At 40.2% G+C, this 20,825-nt stretch overlaps 1 protein-coding gene across 2 annotated transcripts in view; it reads left to right on the forward strand.

The window, feature by feature from the left end:
• The window catches only part of CHN2 (chimerin 2), a 289,625-nt gene that overhangs the window by 256,021 nt on the left and 12,779 nt on the right, over positions 1–20,825 (forward strand). For both annotated transcript variants that reach the window (XM_025873087.2, XM_025873088.2), the window contains exons 7-9: positions 279–356; positions 15,789–15,873; positions 19,742–19,915. In XM_025873087.2, the coding sequence (XP_025728872.1) occupies positions 279–356; positions 15,789–15,873; positions 19,742–19,915 (337 nt within the window). The remainder of the gene's footprint in view (positions 1–278; positions 357–15,788; positions 15,874–19,741; positions 19,916–20,825) is intronic.

Raw genomic sequence — 20,825 nt, forward strand, 5'->3', positions numbered from 1 at the left:
ACAGGACGCAGCTGCCTCGGATCTACTGCTGAACATTAGCCGCGGTTCGCAAAACCTGACAGCGCCGAGCCTTCACAGGGGCCACTAGAAAGATGTGGGGTCCGGGCACTATGTTCTCTGAGGAACGCTGGCTGGAAAATGAGAAAAAGTGTGCTGTGGTTCGGAAGCCTAAGCCAGGCCGGAAGCGCCAGGAGCTGCTGGCCGTGGCCTTGGGGGTGAAGGTGGGAGTCAGAGGCAGTTTTCTGTGGCCCCCTCTCAAACTCTTTGCCTGTTCACAGATCTCGTCCCTGGTCCGAAGGGCCGCCCTCACGCACAACGACAACCACTTCAACTACGAGAAGACCCACAACTTTAAGGTAAGCGAGCCTGTGCGCTCTTTCTTCTGTTCTTAAAGGGCAGGTGACGGTTTTCCTCTCGTCTTTGTGAAGGCACGAGACAGGAGATTCCTTGGCTTTCATATCTAGCTACGTGCATCACGCACGTAACACTGTTGCTTTGTGTCAAACTGGAGACCTCAGACAGCAGTTTGCTTGATGCTGACACCTAGAAACATCTCTATGTGTGTTCACTTAGTTCTGGAGCACTGGGCCCATTTCCTCTTCCTATCGCCTGTCCAGCGAACGAACAGCAGAGCATGCCCGTCCCCGGCGGCGACAGATCTTCTAGGGAACGTCGAGCAGTACTTTTCCACACAGAGTAGCTGTAAAGAATATTGCTGTCTCTGAGCAACAGAAAACAGTTGCCCATTTCACAGTCTGTGTTTCGTCTTTGTTTTCAGGGATGCTAAACTAACCCCTTTGGTTTACGTGTAGACAGCTGTGAAAGCAAATGATGACAGGAGCTACCATCCAGGAGCTTTTGTTTGCGCTCCGGGTACAGGGGGACACTGCAGCAGCCTTGATCCTGCGCCCCAGACCAAGCAAAAAGATACAGAAAGCCCGTGGGAGCCTTAGTGGCGACTGCCATGTGTGTTGACAAACTGGAAATACTGCTGTCTTCATTTCGGGCGAGCACTTGTAAAAATGGCCTGCCATCAGAAATCATGGCCTATTTCCTTTGACCTAATGGTGTTCCAGGAAGGGCCGGAGGAGATTCTGATGCCCAATTGCCCAGCCAGGGATGCTGTTGAGTGGAGAGATAAGATGGAGTTTGAGGTTTTACCCCAAGAAATGGGCTAACAGTTTGGAGAGAGTGAAGATGAAAGGATCCAGGAAGAAAAGAAGAGGCAGGGGCAGCAAATTGTGAATTGCCTTTTTTTTTTTTTTAAACTCCCTTCCTTTAGTACCAGTAGCCCGAGTAACTATTGGAACTAGAAAGCCCTTTGTCAGAGGTGACCAGGGAAACCTCTTTTATTCTGTCGTTTTCCAGTTCTTCATTAAGGACAAATATGTGTCTATTAAATATACATTCGTGTCAGTTCGGTCTGTTTGCCCTGCTGCTGGTTTTAGAAAGTGAGCGGCTCAAGCATTTGCATGCTATAATTGAGTCGAGGAATGGAATTATTCAGCCCTCCATATTTAGCATGAGGATGAAGAATTGCATTATATAGATCCTCGTCAATGCCAGGGCTCTTGATATTTCTCCCATTGCTGAAGAGTGACAGGTCTGATTGGCAGCACAGAAAGCCTTTATGCTTTTTCTCTTTTCTGTTTTCTGTATTTACCCTCATTAATTTTTTTGCCTTAAGAAAGTGTTTTTCTGACTTTGGGTGGAAATCCTGATTCTTCGCATCCTGTGGATGCACCACCATGGATTGGGAGGAGGGATCTTCTTGGACTTGCAAATTCTTGTCCTTCCTCTTGAAAATTCCAACTCTTCCGGCTTTAAGATGCAATTGGAATTATGCCCTTAGGGGAGCTGAGATATGTATTTGCATGGGGATAGCTTCTCCCTCTGTATACTATGTCTGAGCTTGTGTGCAAAACACACAAGCATATTCAGTTGACTGCTACTTCCAAAACTGACTTCAGTTTGTTAATCTCAGATCTCTGAAGGGGAAACAAAGACATTTGAAACAAAAAGATAATTAAAACTAATTTTCTTAAATAGTGCTGTTGCTAAGACGATCTGTATTAATTATTTATCACTGGGATCCATCAACAGCTTTTTCAATGTTTGCTTGAAAAGTCGATATCTATTTGGTGTGATCTCTTCTAACTATCAAGAGAAGAAAAGGCAGAGAGCAGACATGGTGTTAGAGGAAAATGCATAAGCCAGACAGAGCATTTCTCTTCCGTGTTTTATTTTTTTTTTTAAGATTTTATTTATTTATTCATGAGAGACAGAGGGAGAGAGAGAGAGAAGCAGAGGGAGAAGCAGGCTCCCAAGGAGCAGGGAGCCCGACGCGGGACTCAATCCCAGGACTCTGGGATCATGACCTGAGCCGAAGGCAGATGCTTAACCATCTGAGCCACCCAGGCGCCCCTCTTCCGTGTTTTAAATAGACGTCTTTGAGACATAGCAGACCCTTGAGCCTCTGTGTCCCTTGATTGTGGCTTTCAATGGTACTGCTCGTGCCACTGTCCTTAAGAATGAGTGGCAGGGCCAGGAGGGGGTGTTTCCCTCTGTCACTCCTCACCCCTGCCACCCTCATTCAGCCCTCTCCCCACCCCCAACTCATTTTAAGTGGGAATTTTGCATGGTCTTTAGAGGAATCCTTTAAAAGCTGGTCAGTGCTATAAATAGAGCAGTGGGTTTTTAGTAACACACCACTGAATTAACCAAATAAAGAAAACTCTTATCAAAGGCCCCCTGCCATCTGCTTGGAATTAGTGTAAAATTAAGACCTACACCACAAATTTGTTCTTTATAAAGGCTGACATCTAATAGGCTTTATTCAGAAACTCTCTTGATTTGTAATTCGGGTTATTATTTGAGAGTACTATGTATGGCATAAAGTAAGTGTTCATTAAAAAGAACAAATAATCACATTTTCACAATTATCAGCAAATAAGCCTTGCTAAGCCCGGTCTGCATTCTTGCCTAAGGGCTCCTATGAGAGATTCCGATCTGTCAGCAGATCTAAAAGCCTCACCCCACAACAAGATTTTCTGCCCAGTTAAGGACCACTTCCCCAGGTAAAAGGCCTTTTCCTGGCTCTCCTCAGGAACTTCATCAAGAGGAACAAACAGAAACTCCCTCCCCTATACAGGTTGAGAACTTAGGCTCCATTCTTCCAGAAAGCTCTCCCCAGCACTATGCCTGAGTGTCTACCTACCGTCCTTGTTTTCTAAACAAAGCAAAGGCAAAGAAAAAAGGAAAAGACAAAAGTTAGCTCTGGGAACAAGAACTTTTGGAAGCCAATTAAATTCATGCTTCATCTCATGCAATAATTGTGTACTTTTCAACACTATGCAGATGCAGTTATTGCTCCTTTGAATCCTAAATTCTCTGGGATTACTTGCACATACTGGGAATCAGGAGGTATTTGTTGAAGAAATTATGGAATTGACAGGATCCTCTCTGAAAGGAAAACTCTTTCATACACAGAAAAAAAACATTCCTTTATTTAACTTATTTTACATCTGCATCTGTTTATCTAGTTGACTAAAAGAGACACTCTCCTGTAGGTAGAAGAGCTCTCTTTGAGATGGTCTACCCTAATGACACCTTGTGGCTAAGCTTCAAAATCTTCAGGCTAATGAACTCCAGAGCCCCAACAATCTGGATAACTGTCCTTCCTTCCCCACTTTGCGCAGTGATAACGTAGCGGTGGCCGGCTTGGTCCTCCTAGCTACAGCTTAGTTCTTGCAGCCTCAGTTTCCTTATCTGTAGAATGGGAGTGTTGTAAAGGCTTAAGGAATACATGTAAATCGCTTATGGTCTGTGGCACCCGGTAAGGTTAGCTTCGATTATTATTTTGCTATTCATCTTTTTGTCTCTCTCTCATCTTGTGCTTTTGTGTTTAGCCTTCTTTGTCTCCATATTCATTTTCTACCCTTACTTCTTCATGCTCTTCCTTCTTTTTGCTATCATCTGTTTCTTCCTCTCTCATTAACTGCATGCGGTAGAAAAATGCAAGAGTGTTTTGGGCCATGCCAATGACATGAGCAAAAACTTGGAGTCAGAAATGAGCCAGAAGTGAACAGGATGCAGGGAGGAGACCATCGGGGAAAGAGGTGCTCACTTCACATGTGGGGTAGGCCAGATGGAAGCAGATTGATGACCCTGGGCATTTTCTCGGCTCAGCCCACTCGGGAGCTCCGTCCTCCCAGTGTGCATGTACATGCACGTACATCACTCCCTCCTTCTACTCAATTCTCTCCCTCCACCCAGGCCTTGCAGGACACTCCTCTTTCCTTATATGGAATATGGATGGAGAGCAGAGCTCCAGAAAGTTCTAAAAGTTGAAGAGCAAACCACTTGACCCCCACCTTACCCCGTGTGCCCCATCCCCATCCATCTCCCTGTCCCTTCCCCATCCATCCCCTTCCATCCCTTTCCTATTCCCCACCCCTCCCTTCTCCAGGCTCTTATCAGCTTGACTTTTCTCCATAGCACTGACCACTGGCATGGTCTGTATTTACTTGTGTGCTTGCTTTCCCCTTTTCAGCTGGAAACACTCATTCATGGGGCTGGGGGCAGGGATTTGTGTCTGTTGTCCTGCAGACACCCCCATGTCCAGAACAGGGCCTGGCCCAGAGCAGGCTGTCAGTGAATATTGGTTGAAACACATGCAGCAGACATCTCATGGCCCTATCTATCTAAGATGGCTCATTGTCTCCCCACTCCCCACCCCACCCCACAGTCTGCCCCCAGCCGTGGCTTGTTGCACTTGCGTTAGCTCTGCTCAAGCCCTTCCAGCTATGCGCCCTTGCCAGGGTCAGCAGACAGTGCCAGAGAGGTGGATCCTTTCAGGGTGCACCAGGCCAGTTGTCATTCCCCATTTGGCCAGCAGGTGTGCTGGGGCCTGCTACCCAGTGTCTTATACATGGGGATAGCAGACGAGACACATGCCCCAGGTTACTCTTCTTGTCTCAGCTTCAGGTGTGGTGACTCTCAAAAGTGGCCTGGTCTGAACATAAACGAAATGGTTTCTCAACACACCCTTTTATGTCCCCCACTCTCTGTAGACCCTCTTCCCAGGTACACCATGTGTCCAAGGGCGCTCATGCAGCAGGCTCCTTCTGTGCATGCCTGCCCACCCCATGAGATCCTGGGTACCAGGACCAGAAGTCCAGGAGGCGGCGTGTGTCCTGGAGCTATGGTCAGGACACCTGTCCAGGGTGTGGCAGCACCACCACTGCCCGGTCTGGGTGATGTGGCCCATTTCCAGTTTCTCTGCCTGTCATTGCTTTTTGCATTCTTATCAGTCCAGTGGGCATTTGCTTTGGAACAAGACATTTTTGCTTTGCATATGCAAACCCCTCTCTTTCCCTCATCCTCCTTAACCTCATAAAAATGTGTTAGCTCACTTTTGCCCACTCTTTTGCCTGTCTTTGCAGCAGCAGAGCCTGGTGGAAAGAGGATAGATTTTGACAGCAAACCCAAGAGGGACTCCTTGCTTAGGCCACACACTAGGGAAGTGGCTTGGTCAAGCTACTCCTCAAATGTAAATCATGTACTAGTCTGACCCATATCAAGTTCTTAGCTGTTATTAATTTTATATTTTGTTTTATTCCAAAGGACATTCAAAGGGGCTATTCTAAATGACTAAATGGCTGATTCTGGCATGTTAAGTCCAGAGAAATATTCCTTTTGTGTTTTGTGGGGAGAAAAATAAAAGGACCAATGATCACTGTACATATTATTTGGGTATTTTTCAAAGTTCTAAGAAGAAGAAACTATTTAGACAGGCATTTTTTTTTTTTATTCAGCAAATATGGACTGAGGGCCAGTTATGTGCCAGGCACTACCAGGTACAAGAGAGACCATGGGGACATAAGAATGTGAGCTCTTCTACTGGGCAGCTTTCAACAAGAGTGGTTTTGCTCCCCCGGGGACATCTGGCAGTGTCTAGAGACATTTCTGATCCTTACAAGTGGGATGTGCTCCTGGGGTATCTAGTAGAAGTCAGAGATGCTGGTAAACATCCTGCAGTGCCCAGCCCAGGCCCCACCACAAGGAGCTACCCAGCCCCCACATCAATAATGCTGGGGTTGAGGAAAGATGAGCTAGACAGTGGAGGAGCCCTGGAGGTGGTCAGGGCAGTGCCAGCAGAAGGTCAGTGCTAATACCCTCATAAACCCAAGAGGAAGTTAGCACAAGAATCTATCACTATGCAGTGGGGAGATTCCCAGAAAGCTTTGTGGCAATTAGTGTTTTAGACATTAAATCCTATTTTCAAGGTAGTAGGATGACTGCTGAATAGACAGATCTGGGGGTGAGTGGTGCCCCGGTGGAGAAACCCAGGCCTCTGGCAACATCTGCTGAGCAGGCCTCTCAGGGAAGCCCAGTCTCCTGTCACAGACGGAGCGATTCCCCTCAGCTGTTTCGCTCCCATCTGAAAAGGTTCACTTCAAGGTCAGTATTTCATCTGATCTTGCAAGAGGGGAAAAATCCAAAGTTTAACCTAATTTCTCAGGAGTTCAGTGTCCCATGATTATGGGAAAAGCAGTAGATGACAGGAAAGACCCTTGGCTGAGTGCGGGAGGCCCAGCGCTGCTGACCCTTCTGGGTGACCCTAGACAAGGTGCCTGCCCTCCAGCCCTTCGGGTAACTCTGGGCAATGACCCCCCACACACAAACCCAGTGACTTGTAGCTGGCAGTGACTTGAGCCACCTCCAGCCCCCTCTTCTGTGCATATAAAGCAGCTAAGACAAAACTGCCTTTGACCCAAAGAGTCCTTTTCAAATCAAAGTAAAAGAATAAAGTTCTCATATTTATTTATATTATTAATATAAATAATAAAAATCACCAACTGAGGAGATAGGGTTTTAGTTTATACCAGTGACTCTCTATCAGGGTCACTTTGCCCCCTGGGGCACATTTGGCACAGTCTGGACACATTTGTGGTTGTGCCAGCCGAGGGGTGCTGCTGGCATCTAGTGGGGAGACACCAGGGTGCTGCTAAATGTCCTACAATGACAAAGATTTATCCAGCCCAAAATGTTCATAGTGCCCACGTTCAGAAACGTGGATGTACACTGATGCGGAAAAGCAACATTTCTCAAGTGTAGTGCATCACGAATAGAACCTGGTCTGAGCTGATTACACACTTGGATGGTGTCTACACTGACCCATCAAAACATACTTGTTATGAAACCACCAGGGAATACTGCCTTCCAGATTCAGCAGATGTGAGACAAATAACATCCTGCTCATTTGGAGTCAAGTCAGGGGATACTCGAGAAACGCCTGAGATTTTTCTTGACAACCCTGGCTCTTGTTTTTTCTAAGTGGCCATTCCTGGGCTATTTGTCAAACGTACCTTATCTCCTGTAATATCATCTTTTTCTGTTTGGTGTGGTTTTGGAATTCCAGGCAGACCATGCCCAGTATAATGGTCTTGGACAGACATTCTTCCTGTCTGGGGTATTTTCTTCCTGTCTAGGGTATTTTAGTTACTGCCCTAGAGTTTGCAAAGTGTTCTTTTTTTTTTTTTTTTCTGAAAAGATATTCTTGAAAATCAATAAACTTCACAGAATGGAAAAAGCTGATCAGTGATTTTTCAAGATATCAGGTATTTCACTGGGAGAGTAGCCATCATAACTCAAGCCCAAATGAAATGCGTTCAGAGAGTGACCTCAGCATTACATAGAGCCTACTGTTTGGCGATTGTCCTTGTGGACCCAAAAGAAAATTGAACAATATATCAGCCATGAAAATAAACAGTGGCCCATCACAAAGAGGAAATTCGGCAGTGGGCCTAAAATAATGTTTAACTAACTTTACGTTCCCCTCAGTCCCCATTTTGTTTTATTTCTGTGGGAATGTGTATTTGTGGGGACAGAGAAGTTTTTTGCTATTCAAAAAAATGTCTGTCTGCATTTGTTTAGCTGGAGAAATGAGATTGAAGGCAATGGGGATATATCAACAAGAAAGGATGTTGGGAAATATGGGCAGGGCTAATAAGCATGAAATGCAATTTTGATATGCATAATTTTTTTTTAAATATTGGCAAAAAGTGAAATTTTAGAAAATCTGTGGCTGGCATATCTTGTATTTTTTCCTGAAGCATTCAGTAGGCTAGTTTCTATTTTGTCTATGTAAAGTAAACATTACAGCTAGTCTCCAAATTTCTAAATATTGTATTTTCATTTTTACCCCAAAGTATGGAGATATTTCCCATGTGATTTCTTATCCGCTGGAGATGATCCAGAAAATAATTCGTCACTCCTTTTTTGCATGACCTGCAAGGAAAGAATGCCTTTCAAAAACCAAGCCCAGCCTCACTGGCCTTTGGCTGTGCTGTTTCCTCTTCTTGGAACGTCCTCTCTAAGTCATCTACCACCCCAGTCAACACTACTTCCCCACCAAACTGCATCTTTCCCAGTCTAGTGAACTCCTGTCCATCCTTCAAAATTCTGTTCAATTATCATTTTCCCCAGACTTCTCAGAAAGAATGTATTACAATCTCTATTATACTGCCATAGGATAATTATATATGTTGCCTGTTGATTCTTGTAGATGAGATCCTTGAGTGCAGGGAGGTCTGTGCCCCTCTGATGTATTTAACTTTATATATCCAAGGACTAGTACAGTGCCAAGTTCAAAGCAGGCAATCAGCATGTAAGTATGGAATAAATGAGTGAATAATAAATGGGTGGATAGGTGGAACCAATTCTCCACATAGGTGTGATTTAGTTCCTGACCTTTCTGCTGTGTACTACTGGTCTGTTTGTCCATCCTGCAGTGTTTTACTTTTTTGTAACTATAGAAGTCTTGATAGATGGTCAGATGTGTTTTTCTACCTTCTCCTTATTCAAAATTATTATGGCTAGTCTTTCGGCTTTATTCTTCCATATGGATGTTAGGGCCATCTTGCCAGGTTTTGTGAAAAGCACCATGGAGATTTTGATTGAAATTGTATTGGATTTATAGATTTATTTGTAGGATAATTGACATATTTGTAATATTGAGCATTGCTATACATGAATATAGAATATCTCTCTTATTTATGTCCTTAATGTCTTTAGTTATTTTCTAATTGTTTTAGATTTTGTTGTAAATGAAGTCTTTAATTTTATTGTTCAGTAAAATGAGTTATTGTTTATGTATAGTAATGCTGCTGATTTCTTCATATTGCTCTTATATTAAGCAAACTTGATGGCCTGTTTCTTCTTTCAATTATATATCTCTTTGTCTTATTTTATTATGCTGGCTAAACTCTGCAGGATAATGTTCAAGAGAAGTATTCATAGACATCCTTATCTTTTTGCTGACTTTAAAGGAAATTGTTCTAATGTTTCATTTTTAAATTCAAGGACTATTATGTGTATATCAGAGATACCCTTAATCTCTATTTTTAGGAGAGTTCCCTCTATGCCTAGTATGCTAAGTGCTATTGTTATGAATGGATGTTGAATTTTATCGATTATTGGTGTTCTAATTTTGAAATGATTATGGGGTTTCTCTCTCAATTGTTATTGTAGTGAATACTAGTGATATGTTATCTACCTTAAAGTACTGACATAAGCCCCCCCTTGGTCATGACATTTTAAAATAATTATGCTACGTTCAGTAGGCTACTTTTTTAGGATTTTTACATTTATGGTCATAATGAAATTGACTTATAATCCTACTTTCATGTTCTTGCATAGTTTTTGAATCAAAATTGTATTCATAAAGCAAATTCTGGACCTTTTCTTTGTTTTTTCTCCTCCAATCTGGAATTGTCTATATTGGTTAGAGATGATTCGTTTGTTAAAAATTTGATAAAACTTGGGGCGCCTGGGTGGCTCAGTCATTAAGCATCTGCCTTCAGCTCAGGTCATGATCCCAGGGTCCTGAGATCAAGTCCCATGTCGGGCTCTCTCCTCAGCGGGGAGCCTGCTTCTCCCTTTCCCTCTGCCTGCCACTCCCCCTGCTTATGTTCTCTCTCTCTCTCTACCAAATAAATAAATAAAAATCTTTAATTAAAAAAAGATTTGATAAATTAAGAAAATCATTTGGGACCTTTAACTATTTGAGGGTACAACTTTTACTATAGATGCAATTATTTAATGGATATAATTGAATGTAGGTTTTCTATATTATTTGGGGTCATTTTTATAATTGATCGTCTTTAAGAAAATTATCCATGTCACAGAACTAATTTTGTTAGTATAAAGCTAGTATTCTCAAGATTTGTATTTCATATCTTCACTGCATTTGTATTATGTTCTCTTTATCACTTCGTGTTTTTCTTGATCAATCTTGCCCAAACTTTGCTTATTTTAGAAATCTTTTAAAATCACCTTTTATTTTTTTTATCTTTTCTTTCTATCTCATTATATTCTGCAATAATCTTTATTATTTTTTGTCTCACTTTGTTATTTTTCTAGCTTCCTAAATAGTATACTTAGCTTGTTAATGTTCAATCTTTATTTTTAATATATGCATTTAAAGTTTCTGTACCCCATAAGGAGTGTTTTGTCTTTCGATACCATATTTCTATTAAGATTTTTTCTTTGCTGTATTTGTAGAATTATTTTAAATTTCCAAATATACTGGGGTTTGGTTGCTTACTATGTCTTTAATTTTATTGACTGGTAGTCAGAATATGGTCTCTATCATATCAATTCTTTTCTATATGTTGAGGCTTGGTTTGTGGTCAGTTTGTGTGAATATTTCATGTGTTGTTTTAGAAGAGTACATATTCTATGAATTGTTGGGTGTGAGGTCCCTTTTATACCCAGTCTATTAACTTTATCTATTTGATCTATTAATTTCTGTGAATAGATGTTAAAATCGTTATGATTACGGATTTGTCAATCTCTCCTTGTAATTCTTTCCACTTTTGTTTTATGTTTTTTGAGACCATGTTGTCATGTGCATAGCAGCTCAGGATTAGTATATCTTTAGGGTAAAATTAAATCTCTAATTATTATGTAATGACCATCTTTATCACTAATAAAGAAAATATATTTTTTATAACAAGATATTTATTTGGGGTTTCTGTTGGCTAGCTATTTGCTCTGTATGTTTTTTCTATTCCTCCACTTTCAACATTTCTATTACATTATGTTTTGAGTGTATTTCTTGCAAAGGTTTTTTGAATATCTGAAAATTTCTGTCTCTTATTTGATGTTATGGCCACTGATATGTATTGTGATTAGAGATGTACAAGGATTTTTCTTTTTTCTTTTCCCCCTGTCCTTACTGTGCTTTTTTATGGCTTTGTTTCTGTCTTTCTTTCTTTTTATTGGCTTGATCAAATCTTTATTTCTTTTTCCCTTACACATTATATAGATTCCATCCCACTCTTTCTGCATATATTCAAAATTCTAATACATGTGTAATTAACTTAAAATCTTCCTCAGTTAATTAGCAGCTCTGCTTACATACCCCAAATGATGAGAACTGTAGAATGCTTTAACATTTTTAAGCCCCTCCAATCTCCCATGCCATTTTTCCAATTTGTTTTTAAGTCCCCTGAAATTAGTCATCTTATTGTTTTATGCAGACAGAGCTTGATTAGTTCGAACCCTGTTGCCAATTTCTTGCTCAACATGGCTTCTTGAATCCTGTTCTTTCCCACTAGGTTCAAAATGCTTCCTATAGACATATATATCCCATTGTATTTCTCTGAGTGAGGATCTGTGAGTGAACACTCCCGGTATTTGTCTGGAAAATATCTTTACTTCATCCTCACTCTTGAATGGTAATTAGCTGGGTATAGAAGTTAGGTTGGCAGTAATTTTCTCTGAGCACTTTGATGAAATTTTTCCATAATCTACTAGCTTCTTTTTGTTGAAAAGAACTGTTTTCATCGTAATTGCTGTCCTTTTGTAAAAATAACCTGTTGGGTTTTTTTTTGGTCTTGGGGTTTTTTTGTCTGTTTGTTTTTTGGGGGGTTTTTGTTGTTTTTTTTTTTTAGGATTTTGCTTGTCCTTTGGTATTCTGCAGTTTCTATATAATCTATATAGGTTAGATTATTTTTTAATTTATCAGGTTTGAGGTAGCTTAGCTCTTCTGAATCTGAAGATGTACTCATTTAGCTTTTCTGAATCTGAAGATGTGCTTTTACTAATTCTAGAAAGATCTCAACTGTTCCTCTTTTTGACTTTGCTTCCATATATGACACAAAGCCCAGCACCTCTCAGGTTTTCAAGATCATCACTCCTTCACTTCCTTCTCTTCTTCATTTCCAGTCTCTTGTACATATTGCATCAATTCCATCCACAAGTGAACATGCCCTAATATCTCCCATTGTTTATTTAAAAAAATAAAGTTCTGCCTTGTTTCCATATCTCCGTGGAGCTATTTCATTGCTCTGCTGGACATCATAGCCAAATTTCTTGACAAATTTGCCTATACATTTCTCCACTTCCATACCTCCCATTTATTCTTCATGTCACTTAAGTATGACTTTTGACCTCACCAATCCAAAGAGACTGCTCTTGCCAAGGTTACTAATAACTTCATGTGTCTGAATCAGTGTTCAGTCCTCATTAAACTGGACCTCTTCCCAGAATCGAACAATGTTGACTACTCCTTCCCTAAAATACTCTTTACCTTTTGGCTTCTAAAGCTCTTGACTCTTGCTTCTAAGTGTTGGAGCACAGAGGACTTGGGTTGAGCTCTATTTTCTTCATTTTCTACCCTCTATCCCTAATAGTTTTTATCCATTTACACAATTTTAAGTACCATTTATTCATCAGGGGTGGCCAAATGTATACCTCCAAACCTCTCTCCTCCTCTGAGATACTGAATTATATGTGCATTCCTGCTTGAGCTCAACACATTTAAGTTTAAACTGACCAGAGCTGAATTCTTGAATTTTTCCCCCACATAGTGTCTTCCTTATCTCAGCAAATGTCATCACCATCCACCTAGTTTCTAAAGCTAGAATCTAGGAGTCATTCTTCATTCCTTTTTCCCTCAAAGATCCACATTTATTCTATTATAAAGTCTTATGAATTCTGTCTTAAAAATATGCCTCTCTTTAAAAAAAAAAAGAGGGAGGCGGTGCCTGGGTGGCTCAGTTGGTTAAGCGACTGTCTTTGGCTCAGGTCATGATCCTGGGGTCCTGGGATCAAGTCCCACATCGGGATCCCCCTGCTCTGCGGGGAGGCTGCTTCTCCCTCTGCCTCTGCCTGCCACTCCCCCTGCTTGTGCTCTTTCTGTGTCAAATAAATAAATAAAATCTTTTAAAAAAAATGCCTCAAATCCATCCACTTCCCATCTCCAAATCCAGCACCCTAATCTTGGCCTCTATCCTTTCTCAATGAGAAACTACTAACTAGTTTGCAAATCTCCTTCACTATGAATACTCTCCCATCTGTTTTCAACATGGTGGTCAGAATATCTTTTTTTTTTAAATCATCTTCCTACTTAATATCCTTCAAGAGCTTCTTATTGGACCTAGATTAAAAGAAAATCTATGCTCATTAATAAAACCTTCAAGGCCCTTTCCTACCTCCAACCTCAGCCAAGTTCTCTCCTCTCACTCTGGTGTTCTGGCCCCCCTGGCCTTCTCATTCCTCAGTCACACCAAACTCTTTTGCTCCTGCAGGACGTCTGTAGATTCCTTCTGCCTGCTCTCCAACCCTGCCTCTACCAGATTGGCTCTTCCCCTCCTTCAAGCAGCATGAAGTCACTTTCCAAGAGAAGCTTTTCTGACCACTGTGGATAATAGTGGGGCCTCTCTTAAGTCTCTCTAGTAGCAAACTTTTTTTTTCTTTTATATCCCTTTCCACACACTTTTTTCCTCTCTTTTGGAGTTGTATGATTTGATTTGATTTGATTGATCTTGCGATTTCAACAGTATATTAACCATCAATTTTGTTGCCATAATTAGCCAGCACCATCCCTTTAGAGCCTTTCTAGTAAAATAATATTAAGAAACCTTTGATTGCTAAATTTAGAAAATCTTCAACTGCCAATAGAACCCCTTACTGAGGGATTCTTTAAGGACCACGTTTAATCTGAGCGGGCCTCTCAATGAGCCCTCGCATCTTGGCTCTGTGTGAGTACAAGCGCTCCCTGGGACAGGTTCTCTGCATTCCTACAAGGCGCTTTGTCATACCTAAGCACCATTTCCTTACAGCACAATTACCCATTCTTAGTAAAAACAATTCTGAGAGGTTTTTTTTTTTTTTCCCATTGTTTCTCATAGCAGAAATAGTATACTGGACAGTTTGCTTGTGACAAACTAAAATGCCAAAACTTAGTTTAGTTGTGTAGAAACCATGGTCGTAAGTTGTTCTTTTTGATTTTTTAACTTGCTCACTCTGTCGGCCTTTACAAATCTATAAGTTCCAGGAGGAGGGAACCGGGTCTGTTTTGTCTGCCACTTCATGTCTATACAATTAGAGGCATATATAAATAAAGACCTCAAAGTGATGCTTTTTTTGTTTTAAGTAGAGCTCTGATGAGCATCTTCCCAAATTGTACCCATAGTTGTGATTCTCGTATTTTTTGTGTTAATTAAAACTAGCATACTGAGTCACTGAACTCTACCTCTGAAGCTAAAAATACACTGTATGTTAAGTAATTGAATTTAAATTAAAATTTAAAAAAAATAGCAGACTGGCCTCCCAGTCTGTTAAAAAAGATAATGTTGTCCGTATTTCTTTTATTTGTTAATGGAGGTTTAAAACTTTGAAAGTCCTTAGTAATGTCTCATAATATTTTAATTTTGTAAAAATTCAGAACACTTTCACATGGGTTTGTATGTCTCCAAGTAGACCGCCTGTGGTAGTTTTTGGCTTACGATGGCCACATTTGCTTTCAAGGAATCTCCTAGTTCTGTGTCTTGAAGCTCACTGGTGCTAGAGAACATGTATTTTTGTTTTGTTTTGTTTTGTTTTGTTTTGTTTTGTTTTGTTTTGTTTTGTTTTTGTTTTAAATCATGACTTAATACATGGCCCAGTCATAAGAGGACCCATACCTGAATAATTAGAGATAAAGCCATCCTTACTTCATAATATTCAAAATATTTAACTGGCTGGGGCACCAACCAATGAGACTCACATCTGGGCCAATCAGAAAGGATTTTCAAGTTACACACCCATAGGCCACACCCGGCATGCTGAATCCGGACCCTCTCTCTGGGGAAGGCAATTCTATAGACCCTAACAGTAGCCTTCATGTCAGCCAACTCCCTCGCTTTTTTTAAATGCCTGTTTTTTTGGTTTTAGGTTTGTTTTTGTTGCTGGGTTTTTTGTTTTTTTGTTTTTTTGTTTTTTTGTTTTTTTGGAAGTGGCTCAAAGCCTTGGAACCTTCTAATTTTCCTATAATCATGTCTTATTTATACCTGTCTGGATATTCAACACATGGAGCAACTTTGGTCAAAAGGATGCAATAATTGAGTTCTACCTTCCAGAACTTGCAGAGCTAAATGCAGGTTATGGTGACCAGCCCTGGCTATCTTGGGTTTGTCCACACAGTGCCTTGTTTGGGGTGGTGAGAGTCTCATTCCTTAGCTGATGGCATGGCCCTATAATCTTACTGTTGCTCCACATTCCTTTCTGACTCTGGCCTGGGGCATGGTGGATTGGTAGAGGATTTTCAGAGATCAAAGCATATCTCTTTTCTCCGGTCTGTTTGTAACTCTACCTCACTGGAAAGAAAAGGCCCCGTGAGGGATGCTCACTCCCACTGAAGTCTTTGTTTCTTGACATCATCTATGTGTTTCATGTCCAAGGCCACCTCCCTTCAAATAATTGAATTTTCTGACATTTTTCTTCTTTTTGGATCACAGGTCCACACATTCCGAGGCCCGCACTGGTGTGAATACTGTGCCAACTTTATGTGGGGGCTCATCGCCCAAGGGGTTCGGTGCTCAGGTAGACACAGAACTTTCTTCATCCTTTTCCGCTTATATAAAGTGACATAATGTTGAGCTGGAGATCATTTCTCCAGAGTTGGGAAATAGATCCAGATTAACTCAAAAGTCCAGCTTTCTGGAAGGTTCAAGTCATCTCTCTGCTTAATGGAGAGACTGTTCTAGGTGTCTGCTGGAATGAAAAGGAATATCATGTTTATGCAAGAAAAGAAAAAAAATCCAAGCAAGTACATTTCCTTATGCACCTACCTGCCACCCAAAAGAGGCAGCAGTCCTTAAAAGAAAAAGAAGTCAATTCCAGTGGAATGGCAAAGATAGAAAAACCACATTTCTTTCCCATCCCCCACTTTACTACAAAAGGCAAGGCATGAAAATAGAAATACTGGCAAACCTTTGCCACACACCAGGCATTGAGCTAAGCACTTTCTACTTATCATGCCATTTAGTCTCACCAACAGACCTTAAAGACATGCAATTATTCTCTCCACTGAACAGATGAAGAAACTGAGGCTTAGAGGTAGTTGTTAATAGCTCTTGGCCACATAGTAAGTGGTGGAAAATTGATTCAGCTCCAGAACACATGCTTAGAACTTTTCTGCTATCGGATTAGCTGTGCAACTAAAGACCTTGATTGGCTATCACATATTTTCAAAGCACTTTGAAACCTTAGGTGTTTTTCCACCTAGAACTGGATGCCCACACCCAGTGCTAACGGCACATAACACATCTTATTAAAATACAGCTAACAAAAGAGCAAAGAATTGCCAAACTAATGTGTAACTGGGCTCCTTAATTCATCTCGCCACACTTTTTCTGGCAAGCAGTCCTGGCCAAGGAGCAAGAATAGCCTCCTGTGGTATACTGATTGGGTTTCTACCAACACCATGACTGATTTCTTCCTTGCTACTAGGGTATGGTTTTTTAAAACAATTCTTAGGAAGCATTTAAAATAAAATAAGCTAATGATACTACATTAAGATAATCTACTTTGCCATAATGCCCACTTTGGTTCACAGGACTATGGGACCTTAAATCCTTTCTCTGCTCAGAAGGGGCTACCTTAGCTTCTACTGTGTAGATAACAGCAATCACCAGTGGTGGTACCTGGATGGGTCAAGTAGTGCTTGTGTATGTGGTTTAAAGCTACCTGCCCCCATCACAGATCCATGAGACAAGCAGCAAACAGGCTCAGAGGCAGCCTGTCCAGGAATGTTCCAGATACTCCAATTAACACAAAAGACTTACTCACCTGGGAGTTACAAAGTATCTCACGGCTCAACCACTGAGTAAAGCGGTAGACTATCTGAATCAGCCAGTGGTCATTAATTCAGGCTATCCAGATTATACCTACCAGAAATATCCTAATTGTGGGTATTATCCAATTTGAGTAGCAAATCGGTCCAAAGTCAATATTATGAGAACAAAACTCTGGAATTTACATTAGCTGTGAATAGCAATTTTCTCTGCAATAAAAAGGTTTTTGTTTTTTCTGTTTTTTTTTTAATAAAAAATATTCTGAGGTTATGTTAGTATTCTCCAATGGCAACCGTTTGGCCTCACATTTCTTCTGAGCAGCAGGAAAATTGAAACCTGATCATTAAAGGTTAGGAATAGCCATCGCTGCCTCTCAACTCTCTGTATTTTACATATTTTAACTATTTTTTAAATGAATAGACTATTTATAGCATATGGAATTGTAGTAGTTTGCAAATATTGAATATTTTTATATATTATAAAACATTTTAAGTTTAATAAAATGTCAGTATTTAACTCTACACAAACACACTGTCGCTTCAGATCTTAAAATGAAGTTTATAAGGAAATTTAAAATAGAATTATCACATAATCCAGCAATTCCACTTCTGGGTCTATACCCAAAAGAACTCAAAGCAGGCACTCAAACAGATATTTGTACAACTGTGTTTATAACAGCATTATTCACAAGAGCCAAAAGCTAGAAGCAACCCACGTATCCATCAATAGATAAACAAAATGTGGTATATCAATACTGTGGGACACCATCCAGCCTTAAAAAGGAAGGAAATCCTGTCATATCCTGTAATATTAATGAACCTTAAGGACATCATAAAAAGTGAAATAAGCCAGTCACAAAAGGACAAATGCTAATGATTCCACTTATATGAGATATCTACAGGAGTCAAATTCATAGGAATAGAAAGTAGAATGTGGTTGCCAGGGGTGAGAGGGAGGAGGGTCTGGGGAGTTATTGTTTAATGAGTGGAGTTTCAGTTTTGGAAGCTGAAGGTTCTGGAGATGGATGGTGGTGACAGTTGCTCACATGTGAAGGTACTTAATGCCTCTGAACTGTACACTGAGAAATGGTTAAAATGGTGAATTTTATGTTATGTATATTTGATCACAACTTTAAAAAATTGTTTTAAATGAAGTTTATAAGAATGTAGTAAAACTTACTAGTGAAATAACAAGAATAGCTGGCCGGGTATCCTTATATTTTCTCACATATTTGCTGTTTCTTTTATTTTACTTGTATGTAGTTTTCACCACACTTCAGAGTTTAGAGACTAATATAGTTGATCCTTATGATAATCCTAGGAGTAGATGCTATTATCATCCTTATTTTATAAAAGAGATCCAAACAAGAAAACAAACCAGTTCTATTTGGTTCAGTTTGCCCAAATTTACAACTACAAATTGATCTGTCAAAATACTTTTGAAGTTTACTTGAGCTTTGTTGAATTTCTCAGGTTGATAAAGCCAAGATGATTTAGAACTGATTTTTTCTTTGTAAGGAGGGTAGGCAGAGAGAACTCAGCCTAAAAATTACATGAAAATCATGGAATGATTTTCAAAAATCATTTTTTGATGATTTTATAGAAGTTTAGATTTTCTCAAGTCCTTGGTGTGGTTAAGTGCTTTTTTGTTAAACAGCTGATTACAATATTCATTATTATATGTGTGTAATGTATATATATTACATATATATGTTTTGAATAGATAGCACATCAACTTTGAACAGCTTAATAAGCATTACATTTTTATTCTCCAAAATCTAGACTGTGTCTTGTTATTGTTAGAGAAATTCTGTCAGTGGATTCCAACTGCTAACAAGGCTTTTAATGTGTTCATTGAACTTAAAAGTACATTGTAAGCTTTGGATCTTGATATGAGCTTTATAAATAATTACTCTAATCATCACATTACATGGTGGCATTGTCCTAAACTGTAAACTCTCACGTACTCCCACCAGTATCTCGTTATACATTATTTCCACTCACAGGTGTCAAAATAAGGCAAGTAGAAGGAAAAATGGTCCACCCCAACTGCCCAACAAGGGGAAGGTACTGGAAACTATAGGCAACTCTCCAGGAAAAGGGAAGAAGATGGCAATGGTCATGGGTCCCTCAGACCAAAGATTAAAGATTCCTACAGAGAGAGTAATCATGTCTTCCACTAAAGGAGAATCCAGGACTTTAGAAAAACAACCTAGCAAAAGTCTTAGGTACCCTTTATGAACGAAGACTAGCTCTGGGAATCCAAACCCAAACATCCACATGTGGACCAAAGGTTCCAAGTCCCAAAAGAGGAAAAAAAAAAAACAAACCTACAAACAACCTAGCTAATCACCAAAACTATCTCAGAGAAATGTTCTATTCTTATGGTACAGCAACAGAAAAGGCTAAATGAGAAAAAGGGAATTATTTAAGTTTTGTGAGTAAAGATGGATTTCATACTCAGCTTGTGGAGAGTATCACCTCTAAATGGGATAGATGTTCCAGAAAGATACAGCAAACCTTGGGTGTTTTCAGTTTTATTTTTGGTAACATATAATTTGGGTTGGGCTTTTACAAAAGGGCCGGGCAAGGCTAATGTGGCTTCTTTGTTTACAGACTGTGGATTGAACGTACACAAACAGTGTTCCAAGCACGTTCCCAATGATTGTCAACCTGATCTCAAGAGGATCAAGAAGGTGTACTGTTGTGACCTCACAACACTTGTAAAGGCTCACAACACTCAGAGACCCATGGTGGTAGACATATGCATACGGGAAATTGAAGCAAGAGGTTTGGAAAAGACTTCTTATTTTAGTGATTTTGTTTTTATTGTTTGTTCTTACTGTTGTCAAGGAAACTTTCTTATAATTGTTAAATTGACTCTCTCTCCACTATTGATGTTGGGGAAACATTCTGACCCAGAGCGCGCATGCACACACACACACACACACACACACACACACACACACACACAAATAAGCTAAATCCAGCCAACTACATTAGTTTCTGTTTTGTACCTAAACCCTGCATGTATGCATCCAACACGTTTGCTAAGCATTTATTATGTGCTACACATTGAGGATATAAAAGTCACAGTTCTTACCTTCCAGAAATTCATATTGCAGTATGCAGAATCAGAGGGGTAAATAAATAAATGTATGGGGGTGTGTGTGTTCAAAACACCATGGAGTCACAGAGGAAGACATTTCAATGTTATTTGAGGACAATTCAGGAAGAGTTTATGGCAGAGATGAGGTTTGAATTGAGTCTTTTTAAAAAAAAAAAAAGATTTTATTTATTTATTTGACTGAGAGAGACACAGTGAGAGAGGGAACACAAGCAGGGGGAGTGGGAGAGGGAGAAGCAGGCTTCCTGCCGAGCAGGGAGCCCGATGCGGGGTTCGATCCCAGGACCCCGGGATCATGACCTGAGCCAAAGGCAGATGCGCAACGACTGAGCCACCCAGGCGCCCCCGAATTGAGTCTTAAAAAGTGATCCCATTAAATAAGATAAAGAAACTGCTGATCAATACAGACATTTTCTACCATAGAGAAATTCACTGCTAGTATTGGTTCTGTTTATTTCAAAGAGGAGAGTTAAAAAATTAAAAGGATCTATGCAATGAAAAATCAAGAAGGCACAGAAGAGGGGCGCCTGAGTGGCTCAGTCGGTTAAGCATCCGACTCTTGATTTCAGCTCA

Source organism: Callorhinus ursinus, unplaced genomic scaffold, assembly GCF_003265705.2.
Source record: "Callorhinus ursinus isolate GAN/ISIS: 27379988/994484 unplaced genomic scaffold, GSC_fseal_2.0 scaffold12, whole genome shotgun sequence".
In the NCBI taxonomy this organism is placed as follows: domain Eukaryota; kingdom Metazoa; phylum Chordata; class Mammalia; order Carnivora; family Otariidae; genus Callorhinus; species Callorhinus ursinus.